This window comes from Phasianus colchicus, chromosome 1 (assembly GCF_987193195.1).
Source record: "Phasianus colchicus chromosome 1, bPhaCol1.hap1.1, whole genome shotgun sequence".
Classification (NCBI taxonomy): Eukaryota; Metazoa; Chordata; class Aves; order Galliformes; family Phasianidae; genus Phasianus; species Phasianus colchicus.
In genome coordinates this window covers 74,950,924-74,972,779 of record NC_143436.1, presented here as the reverse complement: position 1 = coordinate 74,972,779, position 21,856 = coordinate 74,950,924, and the positions used below count along the sequence as shown (strand labels likewise).

General features: G+C 40.5%; 1 protein-coding gene and 1 long non-coding RNA gene across 5 annotated transcripts in view; one reads left to right on the top strand and one right to left on the bottom strand.

Moving 5' to 3' along the window:
- LOC116237221 (potassium voltage-gated channel subfamily A member 6-like) overlaps positions 1 to 16,764 on the bottom strand; it is a 48,537-nt gene extending 31,773 nt beyond the window's left edge. For 2 of the 4 annotated variants that reach the window (XM_090148021.1, XM_031606221.2), the window contains exons 1-3: positions 9,691 to 16,764; positions 9,311 to 9,392; positions 7,768 to 7,948 (exon numbers count right to left, since the gene is read on the bottom strand). In XM_090148021.1, coding sequence (XP_090004147.1) covers positions 15,099 to 16,646 — 1,548 coding nt within the window. In that variant the 5' untranslated portion in view covers positions 16,647 to 16,764 and the 3' untranslated portion in view covers positions 7,768 to 7,948; positions 9,311 to 9,392; positions 9,691 to 15,098. Of the gene's footprint in view, positions 1 to 7,767; positions 7,949 to 9,310; positions 9,393 to 9,686 lie in introns of all 4 variants that reach the window. The other 2 variants (XM_090148036.1, XM_090148026.1) reach the window with 2 other exon arrangements.
- Positions 16,765 to 19,118: 2,354 nt separating this feature from the next.
- Positions 19,119 to 20,262, top strand: LOC149919742 (uncharacterized). The gene is made up of 3 exons (XR_016463687.1): positions 19,119 to 19,159; positions 19,518 to 19,625; positions 19,804 to 20,262. It is a non-coding gene; the product is annotated as an uncharacterized LOC149919742 (long non-coding RNA).
- Positions 20,263 to 21,856: the final 1,594 nt, after the last annotated feature.

Sequence of the window (21,856 nt, the reverse complement as noted above, 5' to 3'; positions counted from 1 at the left end):
AAAGAGGAAGGATGGCTCCAGAGTGCCCTTTTGAGCAGGGAACAAGACTTTCTGCTCTTTGTCCCTTTATTCTTTTCTGCTGAGGGTTTTCCCACCAGCAACCTGTGGGATCTGCATGGGTCTGAAAATTGCACAGTAGAGCCATTCCATGTCATAGTCCACGTTTTCATGTCACTGGTTTCAGAAAGCCTCAGTGAGGAGTTAGGAGCTGTTTACTATGAACTTAGGCATCAGTTATCTGACTCTTACAGATTAAGAGTAATAAGTGATAAAGAAATGAGTCCCTAAATATAATCATTTGCCTCTCATCTCACGTGTGCCTTTACATGTGATTGGAAATAAGAATATTCTGATCCTCCTTTCTCTTCTTTGCCTCCCTGAACAATCTGACTCAGTGTAGCTGTAGATATATAACATCATAAAATTTAGTTTTTAAATGTGTCCTCTACCATTAATTATAATTTGCAATTCTCTTGCTTTTTACTTCCTTGATGCAAAAATGTTATACATAGAGAACATCACAATTCTTCACCTGACATGGACTCTTGGAGGTTCTAAAGAATTCATCCCAAATTGGGAGGCCCAACTTTTCAAATAATGGCAACAATGTAGCAAACTGTTTTTCTGGATGCCTATAAAAGACCTTTCTTCTTTCTGAAATTCAGTCCATTTTGAGTGTAAAACTGACTATCTAATGTTACCGGTGTCTTTGGAAATCATTGGTCTTTTTTGTACTTCATATTAAAATAGTATTCAAAAATAAGTAAATAGTAGCTGAGTAATGATTAAATAATAGATGAACAGGGAGTACTTCAGTATTTAATTTATCTTGTATCTCAATAATTGCCTCGCTTCTTTTCCTTTTAGATATTTTATTACCTTTAGATTAGTAGAATTACAGGCATAGAGAAACCTATCTTATGTCCATCTGCCTTTCTTCTCGGTGTGAGAGACTGTAATCTTCATTTAAATAGTCCTTTGAAACACTGGTATAAGCTTGAATCTGCCTTCTGTTTTCATGTCAGTCCCTTCACTGCCATAACACACCTGATTAGCCCTTGCGTACTTGAAAGATCTAAAATTATAGTTTTGCTGTCCTATAGCCATATTGTTTGAGTTTTTCACAATATTTTCCATGCTGAATGACTATCAGTTACACTTTCTGAGATTTTTTCATACATTTACTTAATTCTGCAGTGTTTGATCCATGCAGTTGCTTTGTATAGAACATTTGTTGAAAGGATATCTAGAAACAGTTAGACTTGTGCTTTTGGATTTTCAAACACTTCAAGAAAATGTATCATGGTAACCTCAAACAAAAAACCTGTTTATGATATATTCATTTTCATTACTGAGACTGTTTTTACATAATCCTCACTTTGGACAGGCAGTTGACGTTACATACCTTAACCATGCAATACATTTAGTGCAAAAAGAGTCTTGTTCGCTATTAAGGGGTCTTAGTAAATAAATTTAGAAACCATAGAGGAGCATGGATTTTTTGCTATAAGGAAATTTGTAGGCCCTTTTTCTCTACAGGAGAGTTGGGGCTGTGGAGGCAGCTCTGAAGGCCTGCTTCAAACAGATGGTGATAGCAGTAGGAATCCAAGTGCCTCGTGACTTGCTCTCAGTGGGTTTAGCTCAGAGCAGTTCACACTAACAGGTTTGGCACAGGTTGCCCAAAGAGGTGCTAGATGCCCCATCCCAGGAGACACTCGAAGTCAGGCTGGACGAGCACCTGATCGAGCTGTAGGTTTCGCTATTCATTGCAGGGGGGTTGGATCAGGTGGCCTTTAAGGGTCCCTTCCAAATCAATGATTCTGTAATTGTATTATGATTCTATGACTATATTTTACAATTTCTAAACATTTGTTAAATTAGTAATGTACTCAGTGGAAAAAAATGAGATCCAAGATCTCAGAAATTGAATGTGTCCTCTGTATTTCCTCTCCATTCTTTCAGCGGAACATCTGCATTGTAAGCCATATCCCAATCAAATCCAACAATATTAAACTAAGAGCAGAACCAAACCAGTAAACCTGGTTGTGATTATACGCCACACAATAAAATACAACAACTTGTCATAGTTTCACTTAACACAGCTCTTGCAGATATCTGTCTCTTACTGTAAATTGTCTAATTTACAGATTCTCTGACTTACCAAACTTCAAGAAATCAGTATTTGCTATGATTTTTTGGAAAACCATAAGCCAGCCTTCCTATCTCTACTGGCTTACTCGCTGATTGTAATCCCTGGATTGAAAGCTTTCCTCTTCAACATATAAATCTGTAGGAGAAAGCTTACATGAAAAAAAGATCAGTGACAATATTCTGTTCTGAAGATTGGCAAAGATTTAGTCTGCACATCAGAGATTTCTCACAATTTAGGTGAACCCAAAGCAAGCAGGCAAGTTGGTGGATTAATGTACATTATTAACAGTTGAACTAGATATTTCCTAAAAAGTTTTTTTGGAAGTAAATACATTTTACAGATTCTCACTTCTAACATTTTGCATATCTGTGTCTCTATATGATCTCTGCTTATATATGTATCTTATGCATGTGAAAGCATTTATATATACTTAAATTTGTAAGGGAATTGTAAAGTCATGGCCTGAACAAATGAATGAGCAGTTAGTGAAGGGACACAGCCAGCCCTGGGAACACAGGTGAAAGCAATTCACCTGTGCAACCAGAAGTCTCATTGCTCTCTAAGTCTCATTTAAGGGCTGGCAGCCACAAGGGAAAGATCTCTACTGGAGATCCCTCCTTTTGGATTATGTGGTGAGCCTTGATCCTTGGAATGGGTAAGCAAATATTTCTTTCTTTAACTGGGTTGTGACCATCATCATTTTTTTTTGGTAATTTAGAACTGGTTGTCAGCCATTACCTTTCCCTATAACTATGTAAATAGTTATATATATATATGAATGTATCTATAAGAAGTGATGCACAAGCAATTGCTCATCACCCACTGACTCAGAGCCCTTCCTGAGCAGCAGAAGAGAGCCACATGAACTCCCAACTGCTTCAATACTCCTTCTGTATGATGTTGTATGTATAAAGAATACCCCTTTGACCATTTTAAGATGGAGATCCTATTTCTGTTCCCTCCCAGTTTCTTGGGTCCTTTGCTTAGAATGGCATTGGCTCTGTAAAAAAGCTGCATCTGCCTCCAACTCCCATTACAGCTATGTCACATCTGAAGCTGGCTTGAATGATTTGTATTAAGACATCTTCTGTGGAAATACTGAGAAAGATTATTAAGCAAAGAAGAGCTCAGTACTCATCTTCTCTGAAATTCACTTAGCTAATTGACATTGAGAGTTCACAAACCTGCTCAGTGTTTTTTTTTTTTAAGAGCCAGAGAAAAAAGTAAATAATAAGGTGAGCTAGAACACATTCCAGATAGCACCTTCTACTACCATTCTTCCTCTCACTGCAGACAGGAAATTATCAGGACTATAATCTTCTTATTTCTTTTTTCTTTTCTTTTAAGTTCTAAAAGATAATATGCTAAGTGGAAACAGGAATTGCTCAGAATTCACAGTCATGGGGTCCAGCAAGTCACACTGCATTGCACAAGCAGTTTGGACTCATTAAACAACTTTTTTTATGTGTGCATATTTTCCACTTGGAGAAAAGAACAATTGGCTCTGTGACAGCCAAAGCACTGGAACATCCCTTCTATCATTCCTAATGCGTACAATTATAGAATAACTTGGGTTGGAAGGGACCCTACAGTCATCTAGTTGCAGCCCCTCCAATATGGACAGTGTTCCCATCCACTAGTTCACACTGCCTAGGGCCCCATTCAGCCTGGCCTTTTAACATCTCCAGGGATAGAGCATCCACAGCTTCTCTGCACAACCTGTTCCAGTGCCTCACCAGCTTCCAAGTAAAAAATTTCCTCATTATTTCATATCTATATCTCTCCCCTTCTAGTTCGCAATGTGGTCTAGTATCCATGCTATTTGACCTGTCACTTCATCTGGTTTGGAGTATCTGAATAGCTCCTAACTGAACGCACAGAAGTCTTTGAGCTGACATTGGAGCCACACTGCTAACAATCGGAAAGCCAGTGGCTACACTGTATTGTCTTGAAAAAAAGGTTAGTTTACAAATAATATCAATAATAATTGTATCTCTCATTACAGATCAAAGTACAAAAGATATAATTGCAAGACTGCATTCAACCTTGTTTACATACATGCTGTTAAAAACTAAAAAAATGCAGAACATTATAAAAATAATAAGATATATTGCAAAATTTTTAAATAATTCATTTTCTAAAGAATATCAAACAACTGAAATCAGAATATTCTCACAGACATGGCAGATTTTGAAGAGGCCTTTTTTGATGGAAATATGACTTACAAAAATATTTGCAGTGTGCTGTAGAAAACTAATAGATCATCAGGTACTAGACAAATGAATAAGCAGTACTGAACACCTTCAAGAGTGTTTTTGAAACTCGTGTCATCTCCAAGGACAACTACAAAGATCAGTTGTTTTGTGGGTATCATTTAATAAGCATGAAAACCCCTAGTCTACAGCACTAAAAGGATTGTATCTGACAATATTATTCCTGATACATTACAATTACAGCATATTTCAGATCTTGAGAAGTATACAATGTGTCTTCCATATCCTCATAGATCAACATAATTTACTTGTCGGATTTGTTCTGGTGCTATTTACCTGTACTTTGTGATATCAACACCTTCAACCACGGTTACTATGGCCAAGAATAGACAGAAATTGTTCTGCAGCACAAACGACTCATGTGTTCTGCTCATTTAGACTTTTGTTTTCTTACCACTCTTCATAGCTAATTGTGCTTTATTCTATCATCATTGTAAAATCAACTGTAATAACACTTTCTCACCAATGGAAAGTTCTTTGAGCTCTGAGATGGCATATATGATTTTTATCACATAAGCACTTTGATCATCTTTTTGCTGATAGTGATTACTACTGTAGGATCATTAGCATTAATATGTTTCATGCTTCAAGACTAAGGCATACACAACTGCACTGCATATAATGTAACAGCTGTAATTAAGATGCACATAAGCATATACTAATTGTGTCTTCTTCTATCAATGTCAAAATCAATTGAGCTCAGAAACAGATGCAACGCTGTTTATGGTCCAAATTAAACTTGTTGGATCATCTGTAAATGTCATAAGATAATTTGTTTTTCCCTTTTTTATACTGTTGTAGCTCAAGAAATGATGACAAGCTCTTAGAATAACTTACACACAACCAGATTTGTATGTACCATACTGACAATGTCATTGATAAAGTTTGGTGTTCGTATTCACATGCTTCCATAATGTGCATCGTTATTGGTAAAATTTTGTTTTGCTTTTCTTTTTTTTCTAATTAAGGAATTAAAAAGGAGAGTTAAAAACAAAAACAAACAAAACAAAACAACTGAACTTGCTAGCCAGAATATAGATATAAATCACAAGGTGATGGTTTCATCACATAAGTGAGCACAGAGCAGCAACAAATTAGAAGACTCATGGACAAAACATGACTAGGTTTTCCTATGTGCTTTTGTGACACAGAGCTGAATGGATGGGTGAAGATCCCACCTTGGTCAATCATTGTTCTATCCCCTGAACTCAAAGTCTCAGTCATATTGCCACAGAATGAGATGAACTCAAAGAGGTGAAAGAAGAAACATGAAACCATGGCTTTGTCTCTGCCAGAACAGTGCTTTTTAATAGAGGATTATTCTGATAACCTCTTGTAGGCCACTGTTATCAACTTAGCTGACCTTCAGTTCAGTGAAGGTTATTTGTCACTGTTGATTTCTGCATCCAAATTAGAAACCCGAGCTGAGCTGCAGCAGAGCTTGCTCAAGGCTTTTCTCAAAATTATGTGCTACTGAAATTACTCCAGGGAGTTAATAATAACAAGGAATTACCAGAAACCCTAGAAGGAAGAAAGATTAGTGAAGACCTTGAAAGTTCTGTACAGGGAGAAAGGACCAGAAACAGTCAGCAGAGGTTCCAGGTTGAAGGGAAAGGCAATGGACAGAGATCGTTGTGCTTTCAAAGTGCAAAAAGTAATAAAAGCTTAAGGGACCGGCCTTTCCTCTGTCTCCAAACTATTACATAGACCACTCAGGTACTGCCTGCTCCATCCTAACCTACTACTTGCACTTCTTTCTCTTCCCTCATTTCCACAGAGAAACAGCCATCTCCAAAGACTCACGTTCCTCCCACAATTCTTCCTGCCCATACACCAAACTGCCCAAGTACTAAAAAGGGTCAATAGGGTTGGGCATCTTGCAGCTAAAAAATATAATGTCATCTAAGCTGTATTTTTTTTCAGAAGATACAGGCAGTAAGATACAATTGCTTATATATTTGGCACCTGAAATACAATTAGGTTCAACATTGTATGTAACTACTTCTATATAAGAATGCTTCCACAAATTTGCCAAAGTTCATTTGAAAAAAAACATTTGCTTTTCTCCCAAAACAAGTTTTCATTTCCCCTTATCTGTTATACTGGAACTCACTGCTTTCCAATATAAATTTATTCATTGTCAGTTTTTGCTCTATTGTTCACCAACACCACTTAAATAAAAATAAATAAAATCCCTTGTAATTTTGTAACTACAGGTCTTGCCAATCTTTTGCCGGTCTAGAAAAGACAGTTTTTTCCAAGTTTCTCTTGTGAAGTTGTGTTGATCCACCTGATAATTCTGGCTGCCATTCCCATGCTTCCTTCCCACTCTGAGTTAAAATTCACTAAATTTAGGTCACCACAAAGGCACAAAACACTCCAGACAAGGCCTTAAAGAATTAACACTTCCCAGGTGGTAGCAGAAGTTCTTCTGACAATTTCAAGAGTTGTATCTGAAGCTTATGACTTCATCACTCTTGTGACTCTAATTGACACTGGTACTCTGACTGTTCTTACCACTCCCAATCTTTGTCTAAGTGATATGCTTGCTATCAAAATCCCTATTTTAATTGCTGTGCTATTTAGTATCTTCCAGTTTCTTTAAGTCCATCATTCACGTTCACACACACAGTGACACTTAGGTTACATCACTGCTAAATTTTATCTTAGTCCTACTGCAAATACTTTAAACAATCTAGAGAATAACCCTTAAACAACTCCTTTAAGAACCTCTTTCCTTTCTCACAATGATTATTTACTGTGCTTTTTACTGACTCTGTATTTCCTCTATTGATCCTCATCTATCCTATCTTAAGTAGTAATTTTCCACACAGCATACACTAATGGCTTTTATGTAAAGCTTTTTCAGGGGAGGCATCATTAAAATCAGAAGTATTGGAGCAAGAAATAAGTGATCTGATTTGTTTAAACTTAGTATATTCTGAAAATGGAGACCCTAGAGTCAGCAGATCTACAGCCAACCTGACAGGACTGTGACAGTTTTTACAGATGGCCATAACAGTAAAAATCTGTAGGAGGAGTAGAAATTGTCTCCATGCCTACTGCTGCTACCCTTCTGTCATTGTATTATTTAAGAACTGCAAGTATAACTTCTTACCATAAAAAATCTGTCTCCTTAGAGACAGATCATATCAAAGCAAGAGGAAACTGACAGAAATTGGGATAGGAAAGAAGGCAAGGATCTAGAAATGGAATCTGCTCTACTTGATATGAGCAATCTAGTGACCCCAAAAACTGCTCACCAGCCTGACTTCTGCCAGGCTCATAACTGTTAAGGGCACAAAAAAGCTGAGTGTGGCACAGCATACAGGCTCAACTTACGGTATGGTAGTAGTGCACCTTCCTAGAGCACCAAGGCATATAAGCAAATGATGAGACTGTGGTCCAATTTTGCTTTCATCGGAGATAAGTTTGGAGTTACTTCACTGACGAGGTTCTTTTCCAGAATTGCACCAATGCAAAAGAGGGCAGCATCTGCTTTCTGAAAATGGATGCCATCAATCTAATTGAAAACAACATATGCATCAGCAAGCAGCAAAAGGAGACAGTAACGTTCCACTTCTTTTTTTTTTTTTTTTTTTTTTTTTGGTCAAAGAACATAAGAACATTTCATTTCTCTCCAGAGAATGCAAGAGGATAAAACAATATGTGCTCCAAAAGTTAAATCTTATGTTGGTGTAAAATCATGTACAACTCTTTAGGTAAATGAACCTACAACACCTAAAGATAGGGCTACAAGCCCAGTGAAATACCTTAGGATTTATTACATTTTATTTATATATACAGTTATTTACTTTTCAACAAATTGTCTTTCAAAGCTTTACAATAAATATTTTTATATCCATTTAGTGTAAGTGAATCCAAAGACAGATTTACTGAACTTCCAGTGATATTTTGTATGAAGGCAAAATTTCTCACGAGTCTTGCCTCTGAGGCAACACAGCTTCAGTATTTTAGAGTGACCACAAAAGTTGATGAGTACTTTCCATAAAATCTCCCTCTTGCAAATCTTTTCCTTTCTTTCATTAAGGAAAAGTTGGACACTGGAAAGTTCAACCTGTAAATGTGCAGTACAGACAACATGGATATTTCCTACAGAGAATGTTTATCAGTGAAGTAAAACTCACACTCATCCCAGTTATGAGTACAGTATAAAACCATGCCGTAATATTCAAGTTCTTGTGACATCCAGCAAACCCTGAGCAGAGTTCTCAGGAGCAAGCAAAAACTTAACTAGTTAGGCAAAGCATACAGAATTGACATGTGTACTAACAACATAAGCCACAATGGAAAATCAATTTTACTGTAATCCCTTGCCTACTTTCACCCTACAAACATTCTCCTGAATTTGCCTCCCTGACCAGAGTCTTGCCTTACTTAGGACCTAATGTCTATATCACTGAACTCCTTACTGTAATTAACAAGCAGTTTCATTACCAACTATTCCTTAGGCAACTAAGGACATACCACTTTTATTGACAATTTTTCATTTTATCAGAGGATTAAGGCTTCTGATCCTGTAGACACCTGCTCTTCTTAACTTTACATGTAAAGCAGATAGCAGCAAATTGGGAATTACACTGTAAGCATGCTGATAATATGGCTACAAACATACTCAGAATGTGATTTGTCTGGAGTGTAACCTCCAAAAAGCAGAGATGAAGAGATCAGACCTCAGTTACTACAATGTAAATAGAGCTATCTTGCGCTTACATGTCTGCAGCTGAGTGCAGAATCCCATTTAGTCTTTAACTTGTCCATAGGCTGCATACTTTCATCACCACATTTAGAAATGCTTCTGCTTTTGTTTTTGCCAATATAAACTTAAAGAGAAGCCTAACTTTTCTGAGCTCAGTAGACTTACTTGGATTTAAGTCAGATGAGAGTTTTCAGGAAAGCTGAGGTTAACTCCTGCTGTAATCTGCATTCCCTGATGTAAGCAGTACCTCAAGAGAAGAAAAAACAAAGGTAAGCACTTTAACAGACAGTACATATGTTTTGTATGCAGAAGATTCAATTTAAATGAAGGTAGTTGTGTTAAATGGAGTTTTGCCAACTTGTATCAGAAGATGGTGAGGATCTGGCTCATAATGCGTTTTTATAGTTTATAGTTATCTTTCTCTCTTTTCTTTAGCTAGAATCAGATTCTCCATTTAGGCTGTAAATTTTAATTAGGAAATCCCTCATTAATTGCAAGAAATTCATAGTTGTTAATTTCACAGATGAAAAAGAAACCTTACCTACCTCTGCTACAACAGCAGAAGCTGGAGCTGTTAGTTCTTCTGCTTTTAGGGACGATCCTGTTCTTTTCATCATAGTATGAAAGACGCGTCAGCCCTTACCCTGCTTTTTGCTCCCTTGAATTTTCTTTATACTCATTCTTCTTTATCTCTGCAGGGATCTCCATGCATCAAATGAGTGGGGCTAGTAGAGAACACTTAGTCCTGTCACCTTCATCCTTCCAGCTGCTGTAGCAGTGACTTTTATCTGTATAAGCTGGATCAGAACGAACAGGGCCAAAACAGAAAATTGCTCAAGGAACATAATGTGCAACATTTTCCAAACAGGAACAGAACTTTCATCTTGTAGAAAACTTCAGGAATCCTTCAGTAATACTCTGAAATACTGCAAAACAACTTTTCATGCCTTTTAAACTTACAGTCCACCAGATGGTTGATAAGCAGTGAATAAAAAAGGCATGCACAGTAAAATTCTTCTTTTCCTTCCCTCATTGATTTCTCCCCTGATCTGATTTGGTGCAAAATATCCTGTGGAAAATTTTCTTTATAACTGATTGTCACAGAATGGCCAAAGATTCAGGAAAAAAGTGGTAGTCTTGTCCATAGCAAAACTTTATTTCCTAGTGAGATTGTTAAAAAAAGGATTCTGTGTTTTTTAAAGCAACATTCTTCCTTGTATTCCTCGTTACTGAGCACTCATTGACCAGTTGGCCCCCTTGTCCCTAAGCATGTCTTTCACACACTCTTCATCTCTCCACGTGCAAGGATATAAAGTCCCTTCCTGTTTCCTTGTTTGAACTGCCTGTTTTCAAACACTGTTAACAGTCTGTCAGTCTGGAGTTTAACAGGGCAGCTATACACAATATAATATGATGCGATCTTCACTAACCAAAGAAAATGGCTGCAAAGGTGGCCTGCTAATAACTGAGGACTGAACATATTCAACAGTGCTTTTGCTTGTAGCCAAAGCCACACGGTAGAGAAACAGTCTGTGAGATTGTCATGAATTCTTGGAGATGCTACTTTGCTTCAAAAGATGTGGGCTGCCTTAAGAAGAAAATAGCTAAAGAGAAAGACAGATTTGTATTTCAAGCATCCAGAGGTGACTGCTAACAGCTGGAAACTTAAGTGCTCTATAAAGGCACAATGTCACTTAAGTCAATTGCAAAAATTCTGAAGGCTGCTTAATAAAAATGCTGAATGCCAGAAGTGCTGGCATGCAGAAGTTGCTGATAACACTGCATGACTATCCTGTTTTTTGTTTTGTTTTGTTTTTTTTTTTTTAGGAGATGCTTAAAAACAGATTTGCACATTTAAATAAAACTCCCAGGTTACACTTTCCAAACTTGCTAACTTTTTGTATTTCTTTTAGATCTAACACAGAAAATCCAGGGACAAAACAACATTCCTGTTTTACACATTTTCATTTCCACATTGTTTCCAGAATTGAAAAATATGGAGTGCAAAAAACTGCACATAAAGTGGTCTGTTTGTTCTTTTGCATGTGTACATCTATATGCTTAGAAACCGACAGCTGAATTTCATTTGATAGCAGAAGCTCTTATTACCAGAACATCTCTACAAGACATGCTAGAGTTTATGTTACTGGTTATATCTCTCACGTCTTTTTTTTTGTTGTTGTTGGAGTCTGCATGCCCAGCCACGTACCACGCTGGCTGGAAGAACGACCTATTCTTGAGAGGTACAGCTCCTGCCTGGCAGGGGCAGAGGGGTTGGGCCAAAGAGAAGAAACCAGCACAAGGAATTTTCTGACGTAAGCAGAGCATAGCTCGTGCCTTCTCCTGAACTCGTGCTTAACCTGAGCTTTTTATATCTTACTTTGGGGAACTTGTATCAGCTGATACACTTCTGCATAAAATAATCCCAAAGATGGGCATTCTACTAGGAGACAGCAACAGCCTCGACACATCCTTCTTAAATAGCAGGTTCTTCTGCTAGCTTAGTGCACTTGCAAGGACAACATAAAACTGAAAGCCAATACCTTTCATTCAGAAGAATATTTCACTGTACTTAATCTGATACACAACTAAGAATAACAACAGCATTTTGCAGAATTAATTCAGAGACCAAGACATCTTTTTACACAAAATCAACAGAGATTTTGTTGCAGTGGGATCCAGTATTACTGACCCACAAGTTACATGCTTCGAGAGATGCAGAATGAAACCCAAAGCCCAGAAATTCAGATAAATTTGCCTCAGTTCCAATGTACCAAAAAAGCTCTAGACACAGATACCTGTGGAGGTAGCCTGGAAAGTCACATTCTGCTTTCTTTATTCAGGCAAGCTCCTCTCACCTACAGAGCCATCACCATACGACACCATATGTGGTCTCCCAGACTGATCTGCAGTAACAAATGACTTTTTGCTGCTGACCAGTGAGAGAGAACAGAGGAATCAGTGCAGTGTCTGTGCACTGACCTAAGGCGAGTTCCTTGTACATTAGAAATCTTTGAGAAGACAGTGGGTCTCTGGAGATGTGCAGCATTTAGGACTTACACAAACAACTTCTACCATATGATCATGACCCAGATGAGGAGAGATACAATAAAAGCACTCTAGGCATGGAGCCAAGTCTCAGGACAATGGAAAATAAGCAGGGTAACAAAGATGTAAACAGATCCCATCTCACAACCCTGCCAGCTCAGACAATATTAAAGGACATGTCCTTAGCAATCTCAGCCTTATGTTTGAAAAGTATGACATATACATATATATAAAACATATTCTATATATTTCGCACCTTGTAATTACATCTGTTTTGTGGAGTACTCAGTGGACAAAGAATTGGCTGGGTCACAGGGTTGTGGTCGATGGATCTATGTCCAGACAGAGGCCAGTGATGAGTGGTATCCCACAGGGGCCTGTCTTGAGGCCAGTGCTCTTTAACATCTTAATCAGTGACACAGACAATGGGATCGAGTGTACCCTTAGCAAGTTTGCCGATGACACCAAGCTGAGTGGTGCAGTTGATATGACATAAGGAAGGGATGCCATCCAGAGGGACTTGAATAGACTTGAAAATTGGGCAAACAAGCAATAATGAGATTCAGTAAGGCCAGGTGCGACACTCTGCACTTGGATCAGGATAATCCCAGATGTATACATACACAATGGGAGAGGAATTCCCTGAGAGCAGCCCTGTGGAGAAGGATTTAGGGATCCTGGTGGACAACAAGCTAGACATGAGCAAGCTATGTGTGCTTGCAGCCCAGAAAGCCAACATGATCTGCATCAAAAGAGGGATGGCCAGCAGGGCAAAGGAGGTGATTGTACCCTTAACTCTGCCCTTGTGAAGCCTCATCTGGAGTTCTGTATCTGGCTTGGGACTCCCAGCACAAGAAAGTTGAGGAGCTACAGGAGCAAATCTAGAGGAGGGTCATGAAGATGATCAAGGGGCTGGAGCATGTCTATCACAAAGAAAAAATTGAGGGAGCTGGGCTTGTCTAGCTTGGAAAAGTCCAAGAGAAAACCTCATCATGGCCTGGAGGGGAGGCTAGAAGCAGAAGGGAGACTGATTTTCATATGGTCTAATAGTGACAGAATACAAAGGAAGGGCTTTCAATTAAAAGAGGGGGAAGATTTAAGTTAGGTGTTAGGAAAAAATTCTTTACTCGGAGGGTAGTGAGGCACTGTTGCCCAGAGAAGTTGTGGATGCTCCATCTCTACAGGATTTCAAAGCAGGTTGGATGGGATACTGGGCAGTCTGACCCAGTGGCTGGCAACCCTGACCATGGCATGGGTGTTGGAATTAGATTATCTTAAAGTCCCTCCAACCTAAGCCATTCTATAGTTCTATGATACTATGATTTTGCCTGCCTTTGCTTTCATACACATGCACACATATGAATGCAGAATATACATTCACATTTAAAAACAAAAACAATACATGTATTTGCATGAAAATTTACCAATAGAATCTAAAAGTATTTGTTACCTCTTTTCATCAACTAGCAGCATTTGAAACATTTTAAAATTGGGAATTGGCAGAGATAAATGTGATCTGTGAAGAAAAACATGCATCTTAAAATGAAATTATCTGGTCCCTTGACAAGCCCAGCAATGCAGGCTAAGGAATGTATTTTGCATTGCTACTGTAAGTTGTGCTTATAAAATCTAGTGCATGAAAAAATCATTTCTGTGCCTTCAATTTAAGAAATACTCAGAACTGGCTGAATCACTAATAAAGAAAAAATACCATTTCAAGGTTACCTCTTTTTCCTCTCATTTTAAAGTTCTGGGGTATGCTATTGAGTTTGTGCAGATGTCTTAAGGAAGCTGGTGTAAGGGCCAGCCTCTACTGCCAATACATTTACCCAGGGGTAATTTATGACTGTGACCCACAATATCAGAGGAATTTTTAGACAGCGCAGATAGATGTGTTTTTTGGCAATATCAACATAATACCAGCATGCAAACTTTCCTCAGCTACAGAAACACTTCAACAAAAACGCAGTGGAGTCAACTGTGTTCACTGAATACAGAACTGAGTAGCTTAAGCGTAAAGTACATCTCACTAAACACTTGTGGAAATAAACTGGGGAGATAACAAATCAATTTTCTCAAAAGTGAGAAGGCACCATTACAAAAGTTAACTTGGTATTATAAAAGCCAAGTAACATCAAGATACTGGCACAAGTAAGACTTAAATAAGATCAAAACACAGAGAATCTTCAACAAGACTGTCAAATTATTTATGCCCACTTATGATAAATGCATATATGAAGTAGCAAGTGCTTTTATATTTATGCAACTTTTTAGAAACATAAAACAAGAGGATCTTCTTCAAGCCAAGTGTTGCAAACAAGAAAGGCATCTGTTTGCTGACTTTTCCCTACAGCTGCAGAACTCACTGTGAGGCTAGCTAAAGCATTTCCATTATTCAAAGGCAATGGCATTGCAGGCGTGACTGATCCCGCAGCCAAGGGCACCAAGCTGGCACAGGAACCAAGGGTACAGCTAGAGCCAGATGTTCATAGCCCCTTTAACTACTTACTCCCTGCAGAATCCTTCAGCTGAAGTTGTTGCAAGGACTTCTTTGCTAATGGAGTAGAAAGATTAGGCTTCTAAGCTAAAATTGGATTACAGTTTTCTTCAAATAAAAATAAATAAATAAATAAAAAAGACGTCCACGAGGGAGCAGGAAGACATCCATGAGGGAGCAGGGAATGACAGCTAGCACTCCACAGAACAAAGCAAGAACGTTTTTGACTGCACACAGCAACAAGAAACAGCATATCAGGACAGAAGAGCCCATTATCACGACGACTCCGTTTACGGTATCACAATCCACAGTATGGTATGTAAATGCTGAATAGATCCAACTGCTAGTGGGAAGACAGCTGTGCAGCAGCTTGTGGCTCTGTGCCTGGATCCAGGATAACAAAACTGATCACACTTCTGTCAGCATTTTCTTCTCTTTATAACCCTGATTACCAGGGGGGATGAAATTGGAATATTTCATGGACTCCAGGTCTTCCACTTCCAAAAATTCAGATTTGCTGATAGACTGATTACTGTCCCCCTTCTTGGGCTCAGAGAAGGGTGACTGCTGCTGGCCACAGGTGACATGGGTGTACTGGCACTGCTCTTCATTATCAGTCTCTCGATGGTAAAAGTAGTTGAAGTTGGACACAATGACAGGCACAGGCAGAGCAATGGTGAGCACACCCGCAATGGCACACAAGGAACCCACAATCTTGCCACCAATTGTCATGGGATACATGTCCCCATAGCCCACAGTGGTCATGGACACCACTGCCCACCAAAAAGCATCAGGAATGCTGGTGAACAACGAGTCAGGGTCATCGGTCTCTGCAAAGTATACGGCACTAGAAAAGAGGATCACACCAATAAAGAGGAAGAAGATGAGGAGGCCTAGCTCCCTCATGCTGGCCTGGAGAGTCTTCCCCAAGATCTGTAGCCCTTTGGAGTGCCTGGAGAGCTTGAAGATCCTGAAGACCCTGACCAGTCGGATGACTCTGAGGATTGCCAAGGACATAGCTTGCTGCTGGCCCCCGTTGTTGCTGCTACTCCCAGACTGCTGCTTCTGCTGTGGTTGCTGTGCTAGCTCCGTGCCCAGGGTGATGAAGTAGGGGATGATTGCCACGATGTCAATGATATTCATTATGTTGCGAGAGAAGTCAGGCTTGCTGGGGCAAGTGAAGAAACGCACAAGAAGCTCAAAGGAGAACCAGATGATACACAATGTCTCAATGAGGAAAAAAGGGTCAGTGAAGAAAAGGCCAGCACCAGCAGTGGACTGTGGAGACTGTGGGCTCCCGCTTGGTGGCGGTGGTGGCAGCAGTATGTCATCATCGAGTACAGCCAGCTCCCCAAAACCAGGCTGAGTAACCTTGAGCTCCTGGCGAAACTCAGGCAGAGTCTCTAGGCAGAAGATGACAATGGAGATGAGGATCACCAGCACAGAGACAATGGCAATGGCACGGGCTGGTCCAGAGCTCTCAGGGTACTCAAAGAGCAGCCAGACTTGGCGCTGGAAGTGGTGCTCAGGCAGGGGCTTCTCCTCCTCCTGAATGAAACCCTCATCCTCCCGGAAGGTCTCAATGGCCTCCTGGCCCAGCTGGTAGAAACGGATCTCCTCCAGAAAGATGTCGAGGGGCACATGGACTGGCCGCCGAAGCCGCCCTCCAGACTGGTAGTAGTAAAGGATGGCGTCGAAGCTAGGTCGGTTGCGATCGAAGAAGTACTCGTTGCGGAGAGGGTCGAAGTAGTGCACCCGGCGGCTTGGGTCGCCCAGCAGCGTATCGGGGAAGATGGAGAGGGTCCGCAGCTGCGTCTCGAAGCGCAGCCCAGAGATGTTGATCACTAGCCGCTCGCTGCTGCAGCAGCCGCTGCCGCCCTGCTCCTCGCTCGTCGCCTCTGCCTCGCCACCGACCACCTGCGGGGCCGCCAGCGCCAGGGGCTCCTCCGCCCTCATGCCGCCGCCCTGCCTGCACCCCCACTTCTCCTTCAGCGGGCAGCACCACCCGTCATCCGCACGCCGCCGCCGAACCGCCCACCGCCCCGCCTGTTGCGCCACTCCCGCTCTGCGCCTGCCCGGCGGCTCGCCCGGCGGCCCCTCCTTCTGCCCCGGTCCTGGTGCTGGCGCCGCCGTGCTCAGCAGCGAGCGGCGGTTCTGCCTTCCGCGCCGCGTGCGTGCAATCATACTCACGCGGGAGAGGGAGCGATACAGGGGACTACGAGCTTGGTTGATTCGTGCCACAATTGGCATTTGAAACTGAGCAGAAACTCACAACGGTTCACTTTGTCCTTCTGAAAATTGAGCTAATAAGTAAGGTTGCCTCCATCCTTCCCAGGACAGAAGTCTATTTTTTCCTTGAAAGCCCTTTGTTGGTGCTAAGTATTAATAATAATTTAAAAAACAAAACAAACCTGAAAAACAGGCTTTTATCATCCTTGTATCCAATGCCTTTGCTGGCTGCAAACCATATGCATATAGCCTATACTATCTTAGCAGCATGGATATAGAAGCAAAATATTTCTCTCTTTACTCCTCCTACTAACTAGCTGCTAATACTCAGTTAATTAAGGCCTTGGACTTTCTGACCAGATCATGGTGGCTGTCTTGTTTGTCTCTATTCTTAGGAGGGAGGTGAATATAATCTAAATGTTGCTTAATCCATTTTCCTTTCTCACTCAGTAGCACTGAAGATGGCTGCTGCAAAAGGAAGTGTATTTTTTCATTTGTATGGAGAGTCTGACACAGAAAGAAGCATATTTTTCTTTCATATTACACATATTGCATGGCAAGATGAAAAATATGTTTCTGAAGAATATATCTTTAAAGAATATATTTACCATTATAATAGAAAAATGGTTCTTGCTGACACTCCTTTTTCAGTTGTTACAATAAATAATTTGTTCCCATGTTTGAATTAGTATCGTGATTTATTCATTCACATGGTTGACAACTAGGAAATAATTTAAAAAACAGCTTCTGGGAGGGATGGACAAACTCCTGGGTTTTATAGGAGGATACAGGACATGCCTATGTTGCAGTAATTGCTATGAACCTGCACGAGGTTTGAACTGTGAGCTTCAGTAGCACAGAAGACAGCGTGGAGTTCCTCAACAGTCTTCAGTATGATTTGCTGGCCCACACAGCCGCAGCTTTGATCCTCACAGTACTTGAGCTAGCAGTGTTGCAGATAGCTCTGCCTGCACATGGTATCCAGCCATGTCTTCCTGCTCTTCTTGGCTGCTGCCACAGTCCACCTTAGAGCATGCACCCAATGTTTGCTTCTGAAAGCCCTTAGGAAGTGAAGTCATTTTGTTTCCCTATGAGTACTTGGGTCATCCCTCATGCTCAGTATCAATTCTGTAAGTTTTGCAACATGCAACTAAATCCTTTTTAGCACTGTTTGTTCCCTAACTTCTCAAGGTGGTACTGCCTGTGCAGCCATGCCCCTCGCTTCTGTACTAAGAGGCTGTGCCAGCTGTCACTGCTCAGCCTCTATGAACCATCTTGATAGGATTGCATCTTGCAATAATACACAACTTGCTGGAGAGCCAGAGCTGCCAAAGAAGGAGACAAGGTTATACTCTCTAGAAAGCAACACAGCAATATCATAACTTTCTCTGCAGAGTGATTTGGCAGCTACATCTGGAGCCAGCACCCCAAGAATATTGCCAGCTAAAGGTACCACTAAGCTGCTCTCTGAGCTATTGGCTATGTTCACATACCCAGGCTCACCTGGAGAGGTTCGGTTCAAAAGTTAAGGATGAACTACATCCTCCCCCAGGACATAGCAGTCAGTAATCATGAGGTGCACAGAATGATCTTCCTAGATCTGTGGGAGAACTTGCTGCCAGTTCTAGCACAGCAAGACACCCGGTTCTGGACTTTCATCCTAGTACAGAATCTGGAAGGGTATTGCTTCCTGGAGCCTGGCTTTGATAGGTACCCATCAATCTGTGGCATGCAGTTCAGCTTCAGCAAGCCAAACAGTTCCTGGAGTATCTTATGGACCACTGAATGTGGTTCAGCATTTTGGATAACCATATTAATTCCTTTTAGAGCTTTTTCATTGGTTTTGAAGTGCTCAGCACTGGGTCTGCCACAAAATCATGGATATGTAGCATTTTCTCACAAAAGCCAGACTCAGGGCCCCTCAAGATAAATACTCCAAAACTGAGACATCCCCTTTGGGTATCAAGATTTGTATCAAGAATACACAACAACTTTTTCACTTCTCTTTCCACGGTGTATGGGAAATATTGAATCACAGCCTGAATCTCTGATTGATCACCTGAGGCAAGCAATAGGTCAGCTGTGGAAGCACAGGTGAGGGCAGTTCACCTGTGTGACTGGAAGGAGTGGAATCTGGCTCCACCTCTCCTAGACCCCATTTAAGGGCTACCTGCCACCAAAGAAGGATCTCCTCTTGGAGATTGTTCCCTTTGGGCTTTTCCTGAAAGCCCAGGATGTGGGTGAGCATTTTCATTGATTTTCAATTATCTCTTTCCACTGTGATAATCTTTCTAGCTATACACTCTGTAGATACTAGCATGACCACTCTGTGTATTTGCAGATTATACACCAGCTTAACCACACTGAATATTTGATGATTATACAAATGGCTTCTGGGTGTTTCATCATCTTCCTTTCAGTTTCTAATCCAGGTATCTCCTGCTCGCCTGACTCAAGAAGGACACCTCTTCTCACATTCATATACTCTTTTCAGTTATGGAGCATCTCCTCCCTTTTATCCTATTAGTTTCTTCATTTATTTGCAGATCTCTGGCCCTAAGTATAAAGATCAGTATAATTTTCTTATCTTTTTTGTAGAAACCCAGTTGAAACAGGATCTTGTGTAATAAGTACTGAAGATAATGAGTAACTGCCTAACTCAGCAGAAGGAGACACAGACCGAACAGGGGAACAGCCTACTTCCAGGTAGACTACAGAAAGCTCAAAGCTGTGTTTATACCAGCAAACCACCAATGATGCTTAGTAAGTTACTGCTTAGCAAGCATGGCATTGGTCTGGAACTATCCATAAAGTCTTGAAAGCAAGTCAAAAAGTTAGCGAAGATGAGAGAGCATCCCAACAGGTAGTTAATTATCTTTTTTAGGTTTGAGGTGGAGGAGTCATCAAGCGTTTGGCTCTGTCAACACAAATAAGGATGATGGAGACGTGGCCTGCAGCAATGGCCTAAGAAACCATATTGAAATAGTGCTCTCCATGGTCAATGGAGTGTGTCTGGCAGATTTATATGAGGGACAAACTAAAGCATGGGTGTCCAGCTTTTGGCCTATCTGGCCCATCTTGAATAGAGAGGAATTGTCTTGAGGTGCATGTGTATAGATCACTCTGACAGTAATGCCTCATATTTATTTCCATGGAAATTACAACAAATATGAAGAGCAGAAAAACTCTCTTTGATAGAGAAAATTCTCAGCTACAAAACAGTGTTTTTCAGTGCAGTCATCGCTGTTAGCTATGCATTTTTGCCAGTGGTGAACAAGAGCATACGTGTCATGCTCTTAAAAATCTGTATCACTCTCTGGAGATGACCCACTGTCAAAACACACCACCCACTGCCTTGCTGTGATGACTGTTTGGTCTATGTAAATATACAGCAAGCAGCAGTGAATGGTAATGGGTACTATCTTCTCCTCATAAAGGAATTACATTCCACTCCTTTGCTTCATATGTACTTCCATGCTATACTACATCTTGCTACTATGTCCCTCTGCTGCCATATACAGCAACAAAATTTAATGGAATATTGGTGGGAAGACTCGTCCTCTACTGCCATATCACCAACATTTATCTCTGAGGTAGTAGGCCAACAAAACAGGAGGCATTTCTCTCAGAGCAGCGCTCAAAATACATATAATATAGTTAATGTATATAAGAAACAAAACTTATTTTAATTTTTATTGTTTTTTTATAAAACATAAAGAGAGTAACAGAAACATAAAACAAGTGGGTTACTTGACTTTGTTTTTGTGAAACTGAACATCAGTCTATTTGATGGCAGTAGTTGCAATTCTTAATGAGTTTTCAAGGTGTTTGTCAGAGATGTCTGTTCTCGTATATCACCCTTGAAAATAGTTGTTCACATGCTGCCAAAAAGCAATGACTTGAGTAAGGCATGATTGTTAAGCAGGGGATATTTTTTTTCTGGTAAAAGAAGTTTTATAAAAGTCTAGGACAGAGAGGTGATCAAATTTTTGACTTGAATATCTGATGTTGGGACACGCATTTGGCAAAAGCTGCCTGGTTAGTCAAGACTCAGGGATCTGCCAATTGAGCAGTTCTGATGAATTAAACCTACTGAACTATTTATACCTCAGAGGGCCCATAACACATGAGGCCATTAAGGAGGATAAGCAAACAATAGATGGTCTTAGGTTTGAGGAGTGGATTTAATTATGAATGCTATTGCACAGGTTATTCACTAATGTGAAACGTGCTGTAATTAAGCAAGCCAATTGGATAAAATGTCTCTTTTTTTATGAAGGATGATGACTGAAACATAAACACAGAGAAGCCTGCAAGGTAGATTATATAATGCTTCCACAGACTCGCCATGGCAAATGCCATGTGTTTAAAATGGTGGAAACAATCACTGGATGGTTGGAAACATATTCCATGTTCCACACCACCAACCAACCTTGGTCTTGAAAAGCAGATCTTTTGGTGACATGGCACTCCAGAAAGAACTGAGTTAGACAATGGGACTCATTTCCAAAACAATCAAATTACTGCTTGGGCCAGTGAGCACGGTATTGAGTGGGTCTGTCACGTTCCCTGTCATGCACCAGCCTCTGGAAAAAATGAACAATACAGTGAACTGTTTAAGACTACATTGAGAACAGTGGATGCTGGAACACTGAAACATTGGGACACACATTTAGCAAAAACCACCCAGTTAGTTAAGACTTAGGGATCTGCCAATGGAGCTGGTCATGCCAAATCAAACCCTCTGCATACCATAGAAGGGGATAAAATGCTAATGGTGCACATAAGGAATGTGTTGAGCAAGATGGTCTGGGTTATTCTTGCCTTGGGCAAAGTTATTCATGGGATTGCTTTTGCTCAAGGACCTGAGTGCCTGCAATGGGTAATGTGGAAGGATGGGGATTTCCAATGTGTATCTCAAGGTGATTCTATGCTAG